Below are 21,276 nucleotides of genomic sequence, written 5' to 3'. Positions count from 1 at the left end.
CGCAAACAACCAAGGAGCACTTTTTACAAATATTAATTGACACACAAGGGAATTAGGCTTCTTATCTACTCTCCGTGAGACTCAGAACAGCCTCTGGGATGTTCTGAAGTGTACTGACGGGTGTGGCCATGCTTTTCAAAACCAAACTCTACAACATGGTTTGTAAAGAAAATTTGGAAGTGGTGACTTCGACTGAGTCAGGATAATTTTTCTAAAGGCTAAGAGTTGATTTAGCCTAATGATGCGAATTTTTGTGCAACACTGTCTGCAGGACTCAGTCTTTCATTTTATTTCAAATATAGTATCTTTTTTGAATTGTAAACCCATTTAACATATATTTATGGATTATTGAAGGTGAATGGTAGAAGAGCATGGTGCTTTCAGTCATAGTATGTTTAGATAATGTATGAATTATACAATCAATAGTCTGCTACTACTGTAGGCTTATAGCTTGCTAAGCTCTACACAGTCTTGTCTGAAAACAGATGACTGTCTTTGTCAAACAAGGATAGCATGAACAATACAAGAAATTCATGATGATACTTGATCCAAGAAAGAAATTTCCAATTAAAAATTGACCCTTTTGTGGTTTGTTTTCTTTCCAATGTCCCTTTCCTTTCTCTATCTGATTTGTTATTCTGTCTCCTCTCCTTCAGTTTTAAATATTAATAAGCCTAGATATTGGATATGTCCTGTCAGGTGCAATACTTCAAAAAGCTACAGTTATACATGAGTAAACTACTGCTATTGAAAGACAAAAGTTGGACTCTTGAAATCAGCGGCAGAATGCACGAGCATGATACATCTTGCTGCCTTTTAAAAGCTTGTGTCAGTGATGGCAGCTGCTCATCATAAATCTCTTGTGTCCTCCGTCCTAGTCCATTCCCTCACACGGATAAATTATAGGTGGTCTGAAGCAAATTATAGAGCAGTTGAGATTTCAGAACAGGCAGCAAATAAGACACCAAAAAATGTAGATGGTAAATAAGCACTAGAGTGAGGAGAAAGGCATAATTAAGAGAAGCTTACGTGTGAGAAGACAGATGGGAGAGAACAAGAGGTGGCGTACAATTGAGCAGTGGTTTATGGACAAGCAGAGGGTTCCAAAAGATGGTGATATACATTTGAAGCCTTAAACGTTCCCCTCTATAACCTAATCCCATTTTAATTAGGAAGGTTGACTTGCATGTTACTCTTAAGGAGCACCCCTGTTTGCTTAAAAAGGTGTCTGTTACAAGATTGAGAGCTTTGTTAAGCATCAGTTCATCTGCCTTTCGTAAACGAGCACTTGGTCAGCCAAAGGAGCACACGTACGACCTCAAAGAGGGACACTACTTTACACTGCAGCTAAACCAAAGGTTTAAAGCAAATCCCCTGATGTGCATAGAATGGAGACAGAGTGAAGTCACTTGTCGAGCCACTTGTGCTGTAGAGATGACCATTCACAGCCGCTCATGGCCGTACACAGACACCGCAGCTCTCCCAGCGTGCCATTGTTGAAGTAGGTTGGAGCCAGCCAGCCCCCTCATTAGCCATTCCTCTGGAACACAAAACCACATCAACATAGGCTGGATGTTTTTCTAACAGACTGCAAATAGCTTCGCCGTCTATTTAAGGGAAGGGTGAGTGTCCCAAAGTCATTAACATTAGAGCATCTGTGCCAATCATAATGCTTTCCATACTGTAATGATGATACAGCGATTGCCCACATAGCCAAGATATCCTTTGTACTGCAGCCTAATTGTTAATATCTTGATCTGACCATACACTGCATGCTTTACAGTATCATGTCTTTCAGAGGAGAGACCAGATGGTAAGAGCTTATACATTCTGGGGCCTTGAGGACAGTAGAAGAGAAGGAGGAACCATTTTGAATTGGACGTATTTACCTCGTACCAAGACCGCCTTATTAGTTCAACGTTGAGCATTACTCTCAGAAGACGTTGCACGTGCACATGTAAGCTAACATGACCTTATCAACCTCTGTGTTGTCTTGTTACACACACACACACACACACACACACACACACACACACACGCACACACAGTTCATCGCAGAAAGGGCACAGGCCTTTGACAGAAGAAAGCGGATTAGACTGCAAACCAAAGATTCTTAGTGAGTTTAATGGAATAGAGATGAGTGGATGGGAGATTTAAATAAATTAACCTTCAGTGAATTCCCTGAGGCTCGGAGCAATGACAGAGGGGGGTCTGAGGAGGACTTTTTTCCTTGTCACAGATGTTATGAATAGTCATTACATGATTATGGTGAGCTAGTGCTCTTCAGCGCTTATGTTAACCCAAGTTTGTGTTTGAAGCAAAGCAGAAGTGAACACTGGAATTATTGACAAATTTTAATGTTCATGGGAGCAAAAAAACATAATGAATGTGCCCTCCTTTCACATTAATAACCATTTACTTTTTGTGTTTTGCCCTTTATTTGTCACGGTATGTTCCAGCTCCATATGCCAACTTATTGGTAGAGTTTATATCGCATGCAGAGCAGGGGTAAATTCGTAAATGCACAATGAGATACTCCAATGCTAGCATAATTTCAAAATGTCATCACAACATCAGGGAATAGATTAACCTTTACCAAACTCCCAACTGTAAGAACATAATTCAGTCTACGTACTTATCATGATATTAACCCTGATTGGTACCTCTGACATTTACTTCAATATGCAAAATGCAAAATATTCTTGGTATTTTTTCTTATTAATTGATTAAGACACAATAATAAACTGGAACAGGATTTTCAGGTTTTTTGGGCTGAATTTTTGCTTTTTTTGTATTTTGAAACTGCCACTTATTTCTAAATCAAGTGTTTCATAGCCCTGCGTTTTCCTCTCATTGCCAGTTAATTACTTCCCAGAAGTGACTTGCCAGACTTCTCGAGTCTAATTTGGGAAATGTCAGGTTACTTTTTTTTGGAGTAATTGTAATAAAATTTGAGCAGTCTTTGAAAGTGAAAATCTTTGTGATAATGACTATTCTTCATGGCATATTGTTGGTGATGAATATTCATCACTGCAGTGTTGTGCCGTACATTTCCCTCTGATCCCTGTGCAGCTGTTTTTCCAGTACTTTGAATTTTTTTCCTTTACCGACAGCATGGGGGTTAAAAAACTGATTACTGCAAAAACATAGTGTTTAACCAGGTGCCATAGGGAGAAATTATGTCTACAGAGATGCTAATATCTACACTGTGCAAAGTTTAGGCAACATAAACTGAACAATTTGTGAACAATTTGAGTAATACATATAGTGTGTAGTATGTCCACTATATAGTGGGTAAATTGTCTATTCTGCCTATGTGCAGTGGTGACTGTGATGTCCTCCTCCATTGTTGTTTACAACTGAGATTTACCTAGCAAAGATCTTTAGTCTCTCAGCATTTGGCAAGTGTCCACGGAAACAATCAGAGATAACAAGAGCATATTGTAATGCCCTCCGTGGGCAGAGGTTACTATGGGCAACGGTGTCACTGTGGCGGCGACATTCACTATAATCAATTAGGGATGCATAAGATATTGGCCTATATATTTTAAGTCCGTAAGAGAGATGGCTATTCAGCAGAGCGAAAGCCACAGCGAAGAGAATGAAGTAGACTTTAGCTCGTATTTTATTTGAGTTGACAACAGTAATGCTTGTTATAAAACCACCATTAAAGGAGTCCTTATAACACCTGTTGAGCAAGCACATAGCCTTCAGTGTTTGATTTGTAAGATTAATATCATTGGTTATCATAATGTTATTGGCCAAGGAATTGCTTTTTATTGCTTATTGTTTTGAAAGCCATTGTAATGTTTTTTTGCCTATGCAAAGCACTTTGAATTGCCTTTGTGTTTGAAATGTGCTATATAAATAAAGCAGCCTTGCCTTGGAATTCAATATTGGTGCATCTCTATAATCAATCCTCTCTAAGACTTCCTGTTGTTTCACTCCAAGCAGTGATAGACTCTGAGGTTTTTCCAGTCCATGCTGCTGTCTTAAGGGTCTTTTAATTGTTTCTGGTTTTGATGAAAGCAGAGGTCTTGTTTTACCTGGCTGAAGTCTGTCACTCCTGATGAAGATCAGGAACAGATGGTGTATAAACACCCACAGAGTACTCGTGGTGATTAACGTCTTTGTGAATACAATACAAAGGATACAAGGCCCCATGTGTAAAGTTTCTGACTTAAATCTGAATTTTCACTAAACAACTTTATTAAATGAGGGCAGGCTTTTTTTGGCAAATTAAAACAAAGCAGAATGCTCTCAGACATTCATTTTCTTTGTTAAAATGAGTAATGCCTGTAGGATAATGCAGCTGTACATAAAACGATCCTGTGTATCCACCACTTGAATGAACTGCCTGTTGTTTTAACTGCTCTTTTTCTTTGCTATAAATACACAGGAAGTGAAAAGCTCAGCTAATAGTCTCATGAGAATACTGCAGCTGCTTGGCATGCTTTGCCATCCATTGCTAAGCCACATCAGTCAGACACCTTGTTTATCCATCTGCTGAGGGCACTCATAACTCAACTGTCAGCTACCTTTTTTTAAGAAGCTCGGAGCTCGTGCCCATAGTCCAGGGCCAGAACGTGTTCTGCTGGACACTCCAGGCTATGAATAGAACGATGTCTCATGTTATTCTGCTGACTGATGTGTGTAGAATCATTTTTAGCAACCTAATAGAGGTCTTTTGACTTTGTTTCATCAGTAACCTTTAAGTTGACTAAAGGCTAATTTGGGATCCTGTTTGTAGACTTGCCAGCTGCCACCCAACAGGACCCAGAGTTATAGTCCGTGACTGTCACTTCACTGTGACCCATAGCAGACAGCTTTCCAGTAACTACAATGCAGTGTGATTTTGAGAGTTCATCAGAAAATGACTTGTGACCTGCATTTCTAATGTGCTGGTGATGGACAATGTGACCTCTCCTAATTCCTTTTTAATCCTTCATTAGTAGACTTTGACTCATTTCCACCCCAACCACATGCCATCCACATGGTCTGCATTCCTGTTGTAGCTTAAACGTTAACAACATGGGCTCCAGCGAGATGGACTGTAATTAGAATGCTGAGCAATTTGCTTTGATCGATTTGGTAATTGATGAATCATTTTAAATCGCTACAAACTTCAGTAATTCCAACATTCACTGGTTTTAGCCTCTCAAATATGAGGATTTGATGTTTCCCTCTGTTTTATATAATTGTAAATGGAATATCTTTTAGTGCTGGACAAAACAAGACATTTCAGGACTTTACTTTGGACTTTGCACTGTCCATTACTTGGACTGCACCATTTGTAGAGACAATCTGAGCAGAAAGACCACTGTACACCAATTACAGACTGTTTCTTCAAGAACCTGATTATTTTATTTGATTGTACCCTCACAAAAGGGCTGTGTTACCATTCAGATATATTCTCATTATGTATTCCCAGTAGATTGCCAGACTACACTTAAGACTGTTGGCCAGCTCTCAGTATCATTAATATCTGTTATTGGTCTGAAGTTTAGAGAGAAAGGAGCTGTACTTCATGAAAAAATAACAAAAGAAACAAGGACCCCTTGGATTCATTTTTGTAGTGGGACGATGGCTCTGTGAATTCTTGCTCCCAGTTCTTTCTGCTGAGCTGAATCTAAGTGAATCATGAATATTTTTTTTCCTTTTTACTGCATTAATTCAGTCAGGTAGATCCAACTGTGAGCTTGTGAACTTCTAAAACTAAAGCTGAATCAGTGAAGGCTTTTTCCTGTGTGTCTCTTTGTGTTTATCTGTGTTTGACCATATGAGTAAATGGAGAAATTTGTAATTATCATTTATGCTTTATTTAATTTAACAGACAATGTCCAACAACTTCCTTTGGCTGCTGATTGACACAAGACTTTTTCTGATTGATTTTTAAAGCAGGCTTTTGTTTAGTTCACGTTTATTTATACATAAATAAACTAAATTTATACAATACTACTTCTCTGTGAGGTTTTTGTCATTAAGCATGAAAAGCTTGATCCCAAATACCCTTTTCGGACTTTGCACTGATAGGTGAATGTGCTCAACCGCTTGGCCTGTTTGATGATACAAATCAGTGGAGCTGAAAGCCAGTTTGTTGACAGTTATGGTTTACTTCTGAGGTTGGGGATATGTTAATTTTGTGTGCCACCATCTGGGCCTTTGCCTTGTTCAGATGAATGAATGTGCAACATGGCTTCTATATATTTCTCACTGCTATCAGAGAGAAATAGTCCACTATTTAGCCCGTCCCCCCACTTAAAACACTTACCTGCAGTGTTTTGCTGATGCACTTTTCCTTATGCTCTGCATTATTCATACTGTACTATTAGCTTACAAGAGTTAGATTAAGGACTATAGGAAAATTATACAACCGTGTTACAGAGAGAATCATCCCAGCGGTGTTAAAAGCTGTGATCTGTATGGAAAGATCACAATTTTGATCCCCACGGCGGCCCGTGTGCCTCAAAGTCATTATTAAAAAAGAAATTATGAGGTCATTATGCAATGGCTCTCATATTTTATGATTCTGTTTTGCAAGAAAAATGATTATCTCCATGCCCTTTAATTAGTGTATCTGACCCAGACTGCTGCTTATGTGTTATTTGAGATGTCCACTGCAGTACCATTTGAGTTTCACTCTCTGCCACTGAACTGATGCATGACTGTTTTTTGATGATTTGAATAGGACTCTTTATACTCACTTCAGTTGCGAAAGAATCATTTTAATAGCATACAGCACAGTCCACATAAGATCCAAAGGCTGTACCCAACAATTGGTTTCCTATTGGCTAATACCTGGCTATTTCGTTGATCACCAGTAGGATTATGAAATATCAGAAAATAGTAAAAACATACAAAAAAATGATATCTGATATCTTGAAATTGTTGATCATCAGAAAAAAATGTAAACTGTCAGACTTATAAAAATTGTTTCCTTAATCTTCTGTCAATCACCTAAACACTTAATTGACAAATCAATTCACATGTTTAAGATATACAAATAATAATTAAGGTTTCTGTTTCAATACATTAGATTTGTATTTCTATGCAAACACAGGATCAGTCGTTACTTTTATATATTGTAAGGCTGTTTTTGGGATTGGACGATTCAAGCTGTCATTGTTTGAATCAATCAGGCTTATCTTATTGATTTTGTGATTGATTATGTGTGTTATTTACCTGTCTTCATTACAATATGTGGACATCATATTCAGCACACGTTCTCCACAACGTAGATGCACTAGTTGGTTTCTCATCCAAGGCAGTAAAATGGTGCTTTAATGACCCACTGAGTTTCATTGCGTATTCTAATGGTCCTGTCTTTTCCCGGCTCTCTACACCATTAATGGAGCATGTTGTTAATGCATCCTTGATGTAAGATCAGGTCACTTTCATTTGTGATATTTCTCGAATTCCATCCTGAGGCCACAGAGTTTGAAGTTTGTCTCTCAGTTCAGTATTTTCATTTCCTTCATTTTACTCTGCAGCATTTCCGCCTAAAGCCTGCACTTGTCTCCACCCAGCCTCCTGGTATTTATTTTTTTCCTCCTCCCCTGGTGAGTGATACTCACGGACATCAGTCCTCCCTTTGGCCAGATGTTGAAACTTAAACACCCCATCCATCAGCCTACAGACAAACGGGTAGCACAGCAGACAGGGGCGATGACCCAGCAAAGACATTCTTAATATACAGGTTTACACACACACACACACACACACACACACACACAGACCCTGGCCCTGAGATGTCTTCCCACCCTTCATTCTTAAACAACATTCTTCTTCTGTGGGCCATTACTGTCAGATTACTGGTTCTGAACACTGACAACTTAAAGGCTTAAACCCAGAGAACCCAGAGCACCAAGCTTCTGATGTGAGAAAATATAGATGCACAGCCAAAAGCTCATTCGTTGAGGCTGAATCTGACTCTGCTTTTTTCACGTTTTCCTCAGAGCTTTGTAGTGCAGTAACGCCCATCACAGAGACTCTGATAAGGCACCGTCATTCACACAAAAAGTACCAGATGCAGTTTCCACATCAGTTCTAAATCACGTTTTAAAGAACAAATGCCTTCCTCCTTGATCCATCCATCCCCATTATACCACATTGAGAGGTCAGATTCTCTTAGAGTCTATTTAGGAGGCAGAGTTGTGAAATCATTCGACAAACCTGCTACTATGAGCAAAAGTAACATCTTGCCTTGATCTTGAACTGGAATAATAGAGTAACTACCGAAGCTGAGTGGTATTTCCCTGTCAGCTGTTCAGTACTGTTTCACTCTTTCCATGGTTTCTCTTGGCTTTTCTTCATGGGAACTCTCATGCCACTGACTGGAAGTCTGTCTCTTTGAATGTAAACTGTAGCTGTTTAGTGGTGACAGAGTTAACATTGGCAGAGTAAGGAATTTATTTCACTCTCCTGAGCATTGATGGCCATCTTTAAAGAAGTGTGACAGATGGATGCTGAGTAGTGATCGACCCTAAGAGATGTGTGTGGGCTGCGTGTGAGCTCAGACAGCATATCTATTTAGACTCCAAATACACAGTCCCCTCTGCCTAAATCTAACAAATCTCCCACCCACACACAGGTTTAATGTGTTTTCAGGCCTTATTTCTCAGCGTGTGTTGTCTGATTGTAAGCATGACCTTTGCCTCTGCTCTGAGACAGCTTGTCCCACTTTGTAGAGATGCTTATTCAGTTTCTCTTCGCATGCAGAAAACCCTGATAACTTTGGAAATGTGGAAAAAATTATAGCTTATATAAAGGTAAAATAAGCGCGTCTGATAGAGACCGACAAGGTCCGTGTGTATCAGCATCAGTAATCACATTAGAACACCTTCATTCTGCCACAGATTAAATTTAGATATTGTCAAAATCCAAAGAATCTTTACTTTTTCTTTTTCTTTCTTTGTCTGACTTTCTGAATTGCCTGTCTCTGTTAAGGCATCGACCAATCTTTGCTATTGACCGACTGACGTAAAGAAATGCAAAGACTCGGTTGATACAGAAATCTAGAACGTCATTAGATCTGGTCTTACATGGAAACAAGGAAATGCAGCAATACACAACTAAATGAAAGTTTTTTTTCTCCCAAAATTGTTGTGTCTAAACATAATGTAAGAGTCCTCATTTGGTAAAGTTGATAGTTAGGAAAGTCAGGCAGCAGTTAAAATCCTTTATAATGACGTTTTTGACGTTTAGAGCCCAGCCTGATTATTCAAACTGATCAGGGTCCTGTTGACTTCTGATAGAGCCACATTAATTTGGGACTTCAGATCTGTTGTACAATGAAGGGGAAAAAACAAATCTGTTCACAAAGAAATGTCATGAATTTTTCATGAATGTAGACCAAGTTTTCCCAGGACCCTGCTCCGAACTATAAACAAATACGCTGCTCTTGAAGACTGGAGAATGGCTCATACATTAAGCAGAAAACGCAAGTTAAGTTGTATATCACTTATTAGGACTCGAGAGCAATCTCAGCATTATTTTTGTTTTCATTACTTAAGGGTGTAAGTGTTCATGTTGTCTTGTATTCATGATAAGACGATGGAAGATATGTTAATTCTGTTATGTTGTTGTCGAGCAAAATGGGAATGCTAAAGAAAACCTTTCGTCAACTAACTAACTAACTGCTTGATAAATTGGCCTCATTATGCAGTAATATGAGCTTGAATTTAACCTTTTTACATCAATGTTCAAATAAGGGTGAGATGCTGTTTTTATGTGGAAGTGTTACTTTGGTATGAAGCATTCAGTCTTTGCAGTTCACAGCCTTCGTTGTGAGAAATATTCATGGTATTGGCATCACATTTTTGTACTTTTATCTATTTGTTAGTTTTTGGCCATGCTGTAGTTGACCTTGATTGTGGATGTGTCAGTGTGTCAAAGTATTGATTCAGAAGTCAGCCAACTAGTGTATCATTATGCCATTTCTACGTCTGGGGTCCAGATAGAAATATTCTGGTACAAAAAAGTAAATTGTTGAAAAACTAAAATGTTTCATTTGTCGAGTAAAATATCACTTTTTCATTGATTTGAATATCTACAATTCCTGGTGTCTGCTCTCTCCAAACATTTTCATTTCAGAAAGTGTGCTTTCGAAAACAGACTTTTAATTCTAATCTTATATTTCAAAGTTGAAAGTGACGTCTCCAAATTTCTTGTTTGACTGTCTGACCAACAGCTCAAAACTACATGATACAAAGTTAACAGGCAAAATGAGGAAAGGCATTTTTTCCAAATTCCAAGAGACTTGTATTTCTATCCTTTGAATTTAGTTGTATGGAATCCTGACCCGTTGCCTTAGTGGTTCCATCAGTGGCATGGTCATTACTGTCATCTAAATATAAGTGTTTATGAGCTCTTCAGTAATGTGTGCTTGAATGAAGCCCTCAGAGTTTGGACATGAAAAGCACAGTAGTGCTTGGACCTCATGTTGTTTTCTCTTTTACATGTCTGACAGTGTTTTCCCTTTTGGTCAGCAGCCATCACTTCATTTACTATAATGAGGCTTTTTGTGCTTGTGTCTTCCAGGACTCAACGCTCTGCCCTTTGATCCAGCGACCAATAACGACCCACTCCAATTCAACGGCTCCAGTGGGCCACTGGTGACAGAGTGTCCTCCTCTGGAAAACACTGCTGAGAATAGCAAGAAGAGGAAGAGAGCCAGCTTGCCTCCAGGTACTGACAACAGCGACCTCATATGTGTTTGCACCACTGCTGCAGGATTACTCTGTGGTCTCAAATCCTCACCGTTTTGCCCTTAGCCATGTCGAATTCTTAATGCAGCTGCCCATAATGCTCCTTAGAGAACGCCTCCCTTCACTCAGAAAAGCATTGATACAACAGCGAGATTTTTTTTTACCTGGAGATAGCCGTGATGGGAATCGTTGCATAATCCTATCATTTGGTGGCGGTATTGGGTGGGAAAAAAGTAGCTTAGTTCAGTATTTGTTGTTTTCGATTAGCTTGTTATGTCCTGAGGCTCTGGTTGTCTGGCCTGTTTGGAGGTCAGACAGCTGCAGCAGGAAACTGCTCCACTGAGATTGTGTGCCTGACTGTCTGTTACCGTGCCAACACCACCTGCCAATCAAAACTTCAACACGCCTTCCACTTACTCTCTGGCGCACACACACACACACACACACACACACACACACTGACCCGTCGTACAAAGGGGGACGCAGTCGGAGGAATGTGCCTGTGTACATGTGAGTGTGCTGTAATTAAACAGTAATTTGAGTTAGCAGTGGTCTGCCTGGTAATGTGTCAAATTAAAAAGGGACTTTATAATTAAAGAATTAAAGAAGTACTGACTAATTAATTGCTTTGTAAGTAATAGAAAGAAGAGGGCCCTGAAGACAGAGGTGTTGTTCCACGTTCTCTGCTTTCTTGGCGACACTAATGTGACTGGATTAATACTCCACATTAACACAGCCATGATCAACAATTCATCTTCTCGTCACTTCTTCACATTGTCGAGTTCACGTCTTGATAAAGTTTAATTTCACTTTAATTCACTGACCTTGTCAGGCTCTAATTGGATAATGTATCATGGATGATTGTCAAACAAATAATCAACGTCTGTCCAAATGACGGATTTGTTCAATGTTGACGGCCACCGCAATGAAGATGAAGTGAAATAACGAGCAGTATTAATGGACAAAACATTTTTTTCTTGAGTTTCCTCCGATGGGTTAAAAGCACGGCACCATGCCAAACTGAAATCTTGGAGAATTCACATATGATTCACATATTGTTGCAGCTTTGCAATCTATAACTGTGACATGTAGACAGAAAGTGTCCTGTATATGTCGGAAATGTGTAGTTTCTTCAATGTTAGATTCTAATTTAAATATCAGTAATTGGTTCTCACTTGTCAGATTTCCCACAACAGGTCTGAAAGTTCAGTATCCTACAGTCCCAATATCATTAGTGCAATGCGAAATCACATTGTCAAGTACAAACACACAGGTTTTCCTCCTCCACTGTCATACTTACACGATGTAAAAATATTCATAACTCAGAAAAGGCATTGACAGCAACAGTAGTAACAGTGAAATAGAATTATATTTATCTTTGTGTACTCTGATAAAAGCCCATCAGAACGCCAGACAAGACAGACCACTGTGTCTCAGTCACTGCACCAAGTTATTTATATCAGATGCGGTGACTTAGAGAGCCTTCTTCCTCTAATTTTAAATATTGCAGGAAGTTGAAATGACTTCTTGTATAATGTAATGGCGCTTTTTAGATTCTGTATTTGTAAATGGTGCTTTGATGAGATGTCACACCAAACCTTAGAAATGTTTGTCTCCATCCAGCTTGCTCTCTAACTCCAGGACCACCTGTTTCAACTCATAGTTCTACTCAAACCCTTCCATGGCATATTTATGTCAAATATATATCATTTCAACTTTATGTGGGTACAGAAATGATTGGGTATGGGTTTTAGCTTGACGAAGAAAAAAAAAAATGGCCTCAATGAATAGATGTTAGAAGTAAATATCTTCAGTGATTTTAACTCATATCCTCTACTGCTGTTGGTTAGCACATTTGCAACCACACAGGTTACTCAGAGAAATAAGGTTATAAATGAAATGTGCTGGCAAACTGTATTAAATTGGCAATTTTCAGACTGTGTATATATGCAGGTCAGTAATCAGATTCCATCCTCCAACCTTAATTTGGAAACATTACTTACTTTTTTAGTTATAATTCACAGCTTCCTGATGTGTTTTGGAGGGCTGAGAGGGAGTTTGTGTCTGAATTTCACAAATGTTCAGCGGTGGAAACTTATTTAGAGTTCTTGAGGCTACTCTGTGTCCATATCAGTTTGAGTGGGGCTGAAGGATGAGTTATGTGCAGCGATCTTTCCTTTCATCCCGCCGCTCAGCTGTCACTGCAGTGCTTTTCCTGTCTGAGGTCTTCGTCATGCATGTGCACACATAATTAAATGATTAAAAATGCAATAAAACACATGAGTGGTCAAAAAACTCTCTTTCTTTGGAAGAAATCTAGCTGGAGAAATCATGTCCAGAAAACAGGTTTCTAGTTTGTATGCTTGCCAGGTTACTGCAGAAACTAGATTGTAGTAAGAATGCTCAATTATGGAGGTCTTGAACAGCCTCTGTCTGGCTCATGATTGTTTCCAGTCTCGGGCAGGTCCTCCAGCTCTTTGGTCATTAGCAGTCATGTTGATTAAGTCTTGTTAAGGGACCCTAATGGATAGAATTGCCATTACACTCTATAATCCATCATGCATGTGTGCAAGCATCCATTGCAACACATTCACGTCTTGCTTAGACATTTACCCACAGCTACATTTTATTTTCACTAAATGATTAAGAATTTAAGCATGCAACAAACAAACAAACAGGTTTTATGTGGCCCGTCATTCCAGGCGTGATGCCACGTTGATCTTAAAACCACCACACCACGGCCAAACAACAAGCCGCCAGATGCGTAATTAAGAGGCCTCGCCTCCTGTAAACAGTTGCACGAAACGTTTGAAGTTGAATTGATATTCTGTTCACTCTGCCACAAAATAGACATTCTTTACCAGAGTCCATTCCCTTCTCACTCAGACTCACTCCATATTTTTATTTAATTAAGTATGAAGCAGCTCCAGAGACATTAAGTTCATTAGAAATCATGCCCATGCGGAGGGAAATTTCCAGTTAGTTGTGACTCTCTTACTAAGGTATGTTTTGGGGGGGAAAAAAACAAAACATTTTTGTGGTTCTCTGTCTTGGGCCCAGTGAAATTAAGGCACTGAATAGTCCAATATATTTACATGCTTTCTTTATCAAACGCGATAATACAGTTCCCTCTAAAGTTAGCGATGATCCACTGGCCACCATCTTTGTGCTATAATCCTTTTAGTTTTTTGTGTTTATGTGCACCTTTTCTATGTGTGTGTGCCTGTCTTTTAACAATCCATAATAAGTGGTGCCTTGGGGCAGAAGGCACACTGCACGGATTTTCCTGACTCTGTTTTTTAAAATTTTTTTTTTAATCAGTTTTACAACACAGCCAGAGATAGCCATTTCCCTTCCAGTCCTGCTGTGTTTAAGCTGCAGGTGGTGAAGAGAATGAGATTTTGAAATGTTGCTCGTTTTTTAGCGGAACAGGAATTCCCCTCATACAATGAATATAAATGTCAGTTTAGTGGCACTAGCACAAGCTGGATTTCATTATCTGGCTCCTGTCATGTTAATGTGATAATAATAATACTCATTATCTTTTTTGTGCAGTTCCAAACGAGGTTAAGTTTGATTTACAGTGGAAAATAGAGATACAGCAGAATTAAAAGGCATCATAAAGAGACCACAAGTAATGCCAAAATAGATATAATGCAGGAAAAAACAGGATTGCGGGGGCATGTAAAATATTTGTATTAAAAGGTGCCCTGTGGATCTTACCGCACCGAATGTTAACACAACTTAAGTTTGTTTAGATTGAGCGTTACTCACCAAAAGGCGCTGTGTGTATCCTTGTGGTCTAACAAATGTGAATGTATTTCCTTCTTGATCATTTTTACAACATTTTTTTTAAAGTGTTGTTTACCTCCATATTTTCTTGCTAGTAGTCTTCTTCCCTGCCTTTTTTGGTGCATTGCAGCATATGTTTGTGTCTTGCCACCTGTGGATCACTGGAATAGTGTAATGAAATGCTGTGTGCTGTATCCCGTACATGCGAACGAGATTATCAAAATTGCGACCGCCTCATAGGAAAACAGCTCTATAACTCCCCAAGACATCGAAAACTCCACAAGGGACCTTTAAAGCTGACAGTGATTTTTCAGGCTCGAGAGCGAGTGGTTCCACAGCTGTGCATAGCAAAGATCAACTTTGGTAATGAGGTGTGTTTTCCCTCGGTGCACACAGTACTGCAACAGTCCTTAACTAACATCCTACACCCTTTGCAGTCTGCTTTGTCTCAGTAAGAGTGCAAACATTAGCTGAAAACAGGCCTAGTTAAAGGACCATCACAACCTAAATTTGGTCACATTACCCAAAACATATGTCACATGAGGACATGCATCACTATGTTAGAGACTTCATCCTTGGGGACTGCTTTCCCTTCCAACAGTGAACCATATAGACCACTTCCACTGGAACGGTCTGTGACGGAACAGTAGCAAATAACAACGTAATGAAGTTTATTCAAAAGTGCTCTTTGAAGTAGAATGCTTGTCCTTTGGCTGGATAGGTTTGAAATACTCTTGTAACAAGGTTGTTTGACTGAAAAGACATATCCAGTAGTGATTAGAAGTGAAGCATATTTTCAAACCTAAGGCCGTGTGTGTGTGGATTAAAGAAATCCCCTCACTCATGTTTTTCTGCACATGAAAATCAATTGATTTTATCACAAAGGCCAGTTCACAGCCGTACTTTCAGCAAATTAAAGAATTGTTCCCTCACTGATCCAATCTTTTGTGCATTGACCTTTAGTGGGAGCTAAGAGAGGTGTTGAATAAAATGCTATTGATTCTTCAGGAAAAAGGTTAATGTCAATGAGCAAGGAACAATAAGGATACATGTTGTGTCGGTAGGGAGCGTCAATATTACACCCCAGCATTGCATGTATTGTTGGGACCTGACAAACATGTTGAAAACATTACATGCATTACAACATGCTCATCAGGGATCAAATGTCTGTTTTCTACAGCCGTTTTTATAGCAAGATGAAAATTAGTTATTTTAACATCCATTAAATTGAAGATATAGGATTGGATAGTAAAGAAAATGTTGTCATTTGTCTACAAGGGTCTGCTCTAGGGTGGGTGATATGAACCAAAGATCATATATCACTATTTTTAGGCTGAATGGCAATACACAATATATATCTCTGTATTTTCTTGTAGGAATTGGGCTTAATGTCAAGTCAAAAGTCAAAGCCATGTGTGAGATGTCACTTTTAAGCTGCTGACAATTCTTTTACACAGAGAAACGGTCCGGGTCATGAGGTTCTCCTCCTTTCCATGTCCTCTAATACAAAATTTAAGTACATATGTAAATAATATATGAGAGAGGAGAGATGCACACTGGTGTGGCATTACGGAAGAAATAGGGTCATGTATTTCAACACAATATTGATAATAATGAAATTATCTCATCCTATATCTTGTTTAAAAACATGTTGATATACCGCCCAGCCCAGGTCTGCACATCCATCCTTCCATCCATCCATCCATCAATCCATCCACTGTCAACCGCTTGTCTCCCGGAGGGGGACGACATCCTAGACTGGTTGCCTGTCAATCACAGGGCCAACACATAGAGACAAGACAACCATTCACGCTCACATTCACACCTGCGGGCAATTTAGAGTTGCCAATTAACCTACATGTCTTTGGACGGTGGGAGGAAGCCGCAGTACCCGGGGAGAGCCCATGTAAGCACAGGGAGAACAAGCGACATGTCGGCCAGCGGATTTGAACCTGTAACCTTCTTGCTGTGAGGCAATAGTGCTAACCGCCTCATCACCGTGCTGGCCTCCAGGTCTGCACAGCCCACAGTTAATTATTGTTTGTGCCGACTGCACACGAACAAACACATCTGCCTGTGGCGATACCAATCGTTATATCAACAGAACTGATTGTGTGTCCACTGTCCCCTTTTGCGTCCACATCTGTTTTGAAGTATATCCAGCCCTTGAGGTCTGAGCTTCTTTAACGCGTTCTGCATTTCAGACAGACTTGGGAAAAAAAAAACTGCCCTCTCATTGGTCTTAAAGGAGCTTCTGTGTCAGAGCAGCTGGAGTGCCAATGCAGGGGCCATCGGGAAAACAATGAGGGGTCATCGGACAAAAAAAGGTTCAGTTTTCTCTGCAGTGCAACTCTACATCATCTGACAAGGCACGTTGGCTAATCAAATACCTCAAGTAGGTGGAAACGTGACTAAAGATAAAATAGTTGCTTCTGTTTCCAGAGTTGTAAATGTTGTCTGAGTATTGCAAACAGTGGTGCAGTGTTTTAGATTCTTATCAGTCCCCTGCATTTGCATATATCAGGACCCACTTCTGGATAGTAATTTGTATGTTTCAGTCAAAATGTTCTTCTTTCACTGTACCCATCAAAAATAAGTAATAAATAGACAATCCTCAGGCTCTGAAAATCTCTAATTGGCTAATTTTTGAATTAAAAGGGAAAGTTTCAGTCATAAGAATATTTTCCTTGTAAATCTGAAGTACACATGCTGGCTTTAATGACTAAGGACAAAATACTCATGACAAAAACCTAAGCTACTGCACCTTTACAGGTGAGAGAGAAGTAAAGCAGTCCTCACTGACCTTATCCATGGTCAGCGTTTGTATTGGAGATCCAGACACCGTTTTGTTGGTCTAAAGTGTCCAGTGGGAGAGTGTAGTCCACACCCTGTCTTTTTACTGTGGCCCATTTAGGATGAAGGATGATTTTCAATCCAAGTGACATTTTCTGTGTGGAGGACCAAAACCCCAGAAATAAACTGCAATTCATCAAACTGAAGATGGTTTCTCTTTTGAGTAGGTTTTGCAAAATAGTTTCCAATATTAAATGCAGCAGTGATTTTTTTTTTTCTTTTTTTTTTGGCATATTTTTGGAAAGTAATGGATTTGAGCGTAAAAAAAATGTAATGTGATGTCACTGACCCACCACTGGCAGGCATAGAGCTGCTGGAAGGTAAATAATGCAATGGGCTACTTAAGCTGTCAGAGATGACAGCCCATTCAGATATATGGCTGTGTCATTGTCCCAGAGAGGTGTGTATATGTGTTTGTGCACAGAGTGTCCTGATTGCTGTGTGTTGATGCTGGGGGAGATCTACAGCTGGATGTCAGTCTTTGTGACACTGAGGCCACACTGACAGAAGATTTAGAGTGATGCTGATGGAAGGGAGACACAGGATGACAAACTGAAGTCAAAAATGAACTCATTAGCTCGCAAACCGGATGAATGCAGGCTCTAGGGTAGTAGAAAGGTTAACAGCTCAGTGAGTTGCAAGTGTTGAGTCTGGATGGAGCAGCTGCAGTTGCTTTTGCAGTGCTGTATGTCTACATCGTATGTATGTGTTTAACTCTTGGAGAGAGAAGTGATTGAAATACATAACAGGCTGCAAAGGGACCCGCCTTGCCATATACATTTGGGATTCCTCTGCTTCAGTCAGAACATAACAGTCCACTTGTCTCTACTGCTGCTCTGGGAGAGATAAAGACAATACATACACTCCCTGTGTATGTGTAAGAACAATATGTGCTTCCATAGGCATACTGAGCATTTTTCAGTGTGTTAAAGTGCCATATACAGTAGGGCTGCATCTAATCAATATTTTCATGATCAGTCAATATGCGTGTTATTTTCCTTATTAAACAATTAATTGTTTGGTGTGTAAAAAGTCCAACGGGATGTCTTCAGATTGCTTGTTTTATCCAAACAACTGTCCAAAGACCGAATCATAGAAGTTGAAGAAAACCAGCAATTCTAATTTTTACCCAAATAAAGTCGAATATCAAAAAAAGTCGTCAACTAATTGTTTTGACTCTAATATACAGTAAATCACAAGTGCTATTGGTCATGTTCTAAAATTGCAATATTGTTAATTAATCATACCAGGTTGCCTCTACTGATTAATCCTAAATAGTGAAATGAAATTGTGGACACTTTTCTGTGTCCCAGTGTGGTCAAGGACTTAGTGCCACTTCACCCCATCTCACAAAGCCTACAAACATCTGAGATCTAAATAATTCACAGTGCCAGAAGGCACTCTGCCCTGCTCTGTCTGTAGACTCACACTAAAGCTAATGGCTAAGCCTCAAGCAAGTCTGAAGCTCTAATATAAAAACAGAAAATTTCACCTGGCTCTCATTTTTTTTTGCTTGATCAAAGCAAACAGGCTGGGTCTTTTTTCAAATGGTTGTGCTCCTGTAATTACCTTTACACACCAACAGTGATGGGAAGATAAAAAATTAGTCTTTAGATGAGTTTTCCTTTTCATCCCTTAGCCTTGGGGACAAAGCTGCCCAAAGAAAACTCAAGCCAAACAAGTTGTCTTCTAGCAGTGGTTTTATTCCCATTTCCGTTTTTGGTTATTACCTCACCAACATTTCTAAATGGATTTCTAATGAGGATATAGTTTCAGAAATTAGCAGTGTTACTGCCTCTAAACAAAACCTATTTTCTTTTTTCTTTATATTTGATTACATTAGTTACTATTTAATAAGCATACAGTGTCTGCTTTGCCAACATATCTTGGAACATATATTCTATGCTTGTATTCTCTTACCTGAAAAGAATTAAGGATTTTCATCTCACACAAGTAAATGTTACAAACCTAGTGAAGCATAAAGACATTTTCTGTAACCTCTACATTGCCTATAAAAACGATTAATTTTACAGAGATATGTTTGACATTGAAGAGTCTGTTTGTGTTGGCCAGTGTCAAAAAAGCCACATTAAATTTAATTTGATTCAGTGTTGTAAAGGTGAATGCTCATTATAGATCGTAGAACTGAAGCAAGTTGTCAATTGAAATAGTATTGAAAAATGTAATAGTTCAAAGTCCCAAAATCCAAAAGGGTCCAACAGAATGTTTTATGAAGTCACCAGTGAAAAATGCCCATCACAATATCCTAATGTTCTCTTGTGTCATATCATTAAATGATTAATGCACAAAATATATTTATGAGTAATATAGCGGACTTCCTTTCTTTTCTTTTTTTTGATTGAGCATATTCATATTGCTCAATTGCTTTGCTGAATATAAAGGTATTTGACATCAAATGCAGAGAATGTCAAAAGTGCTTTAATCTGTATACCTCTTTTAAAAGAGGGCTGTAATCTACACAGTAGTTCCTCTATATCGCCACCCTCCAGCCCCCCTGCTCATTTTAGTTGAAACAGAATCTGGTATTTCCTCTTGGTGAGGGCATGTTCTCTAACAGAGAACGCTGGCCCACGATTTAAGGGCTCAGAGGGTTCAATTACAAATGTAAAGGCTGCTGAGAGGTTTTATCTACAGTGTTTTTCATAAAGCCACCAGCGACTGTCAGATTTCCTACACGTCTGAAACGGCCCCAAAACACCAAGGAATAACTGCTCTCTCAGATAGGTTGGATTGCCTGATGAATTATTTATATTGTTGAGGTGGGTGAGCTTTGTTCCTACTATAAATGAAGCAAAATTTGATTTAGAGTAACCTCTGGTGTTTTTTGAAGTAATTTAAATTGTACTAGGAAACTGCTGGGCTCACATTGCAATACTTCCGCCCTCAACTATAATTGGTGATACACATGTTGATAAGATAACATGACACCATATTATATGGTTCGACATGCTCAGCTCTTCATTAAATAAACCCAGAGCTTGAGGAGAGGTTTTTTTTTATATGGGAAGCTAAGCAAAAGAAGAATTGACTAAATCTCAGAAAATACTTTTTGGACACCTTCTGTTGTTTTTCTGGCTATTTCTTCTTTCTGCCTGTGCTGCCTCAGATTAGTTACCTCAGTGAGAAGCTATAGGAATGTCTGTGTTTTTACCCAGCGCTATGTTCACAAGCAGCACGTTCATCACAGAGGCCCCTGCAGCTCCTCCTCTCCTCTGTCAACACCTCTCCCTCCATCCATCCACCCCTCCCCTCCTTTGTCCTCCTGTCTTCTCTCTCAGCCTTCAGCTGGGTTAACTGATCCACACCAGTGCTGAACACTTGCTTTGTCTCTCCTCTTCTTCATCATCCTGCCACCTTTTTCCAACACTCTCATTTCACATGGCTCCGTGAGAGGCCACTTTACAAGTACAAGTGCAGGAAAGATCAGATGACTGGTGATTAACCCATTTTAAATCATCCTAATTTGTATGGCTGAACTGTAGGCTGATGGATGAGTATATACACGCAATTGAAATGCTGTTTTGTGTACGTTCGCTTCTGATTAAGAAGGAGCCGAGAAAAGAGAACCAAATTCAAGGAATATCATTACATGAGTAGCTGCAACTTAAGATTATTTTGATCATTTTATCATTTTATCTGTACGATCTCAGTGAAAAATACCAGTTTTGATTTCCCAGAGCTCAAGGTTGAACCTTGAGAATCCTTATTTCATCGAACCATCAGTCCAAAACCCCAAAATATTGATTTTACTGTCAGGTATGCCAAAGAAAAGCAGTAAATCCTCACATTGGACAAGCTGAAATCAAAGAAAAGATGAAGTGATAATAAAGTGTGGCACGTTCAGATGATATCCAAATCAGATTTAAAACATTTTCAATTATACTTACGACATTTGGCTACAGTG

General features: G+C 39.2%; 1 protein-coding gene across 1 annotated transcript in view; it reads left to right on the top strand.

Moving 5' to 3' along the window:
- Positions 1–21,276, top strand: part of enox2 (ecto-NOX disulfide-thiol exchanger 2) — a 165,660-nt gene that overhangs the window by 67,449 nt on the left and 76,935 nt on the right. The window contains exon 4 of the mRNA XM_070836455.1: positions 10,540–10,686. Within this exon, the coding sequence (XP_070692556.1) occupies positions 10,540–10,686 (147 nt within the window). The remainder of the gene's footprint in view (positions 1–10,539; positions 10,687–21,276) is intronic.

Source organism: Pempheris klunzingeri, chromosome 9 (genome assembly GCF_042242105.1).
Source record: "Pempheris klunzingeri isolate RE-2024b chromosome 9, fPemKlu1.hap1, whole genome shotgun sequence".
NCBI lineage: Eukaryota > Metazoa > Chordata > Actinopteri > Acropomatiformes > Pempheridae > Pempheris > Pempheris klunzingeri.
This window is presented reverse-complemented; position numbering and strand designations above follow the sequence as displayed.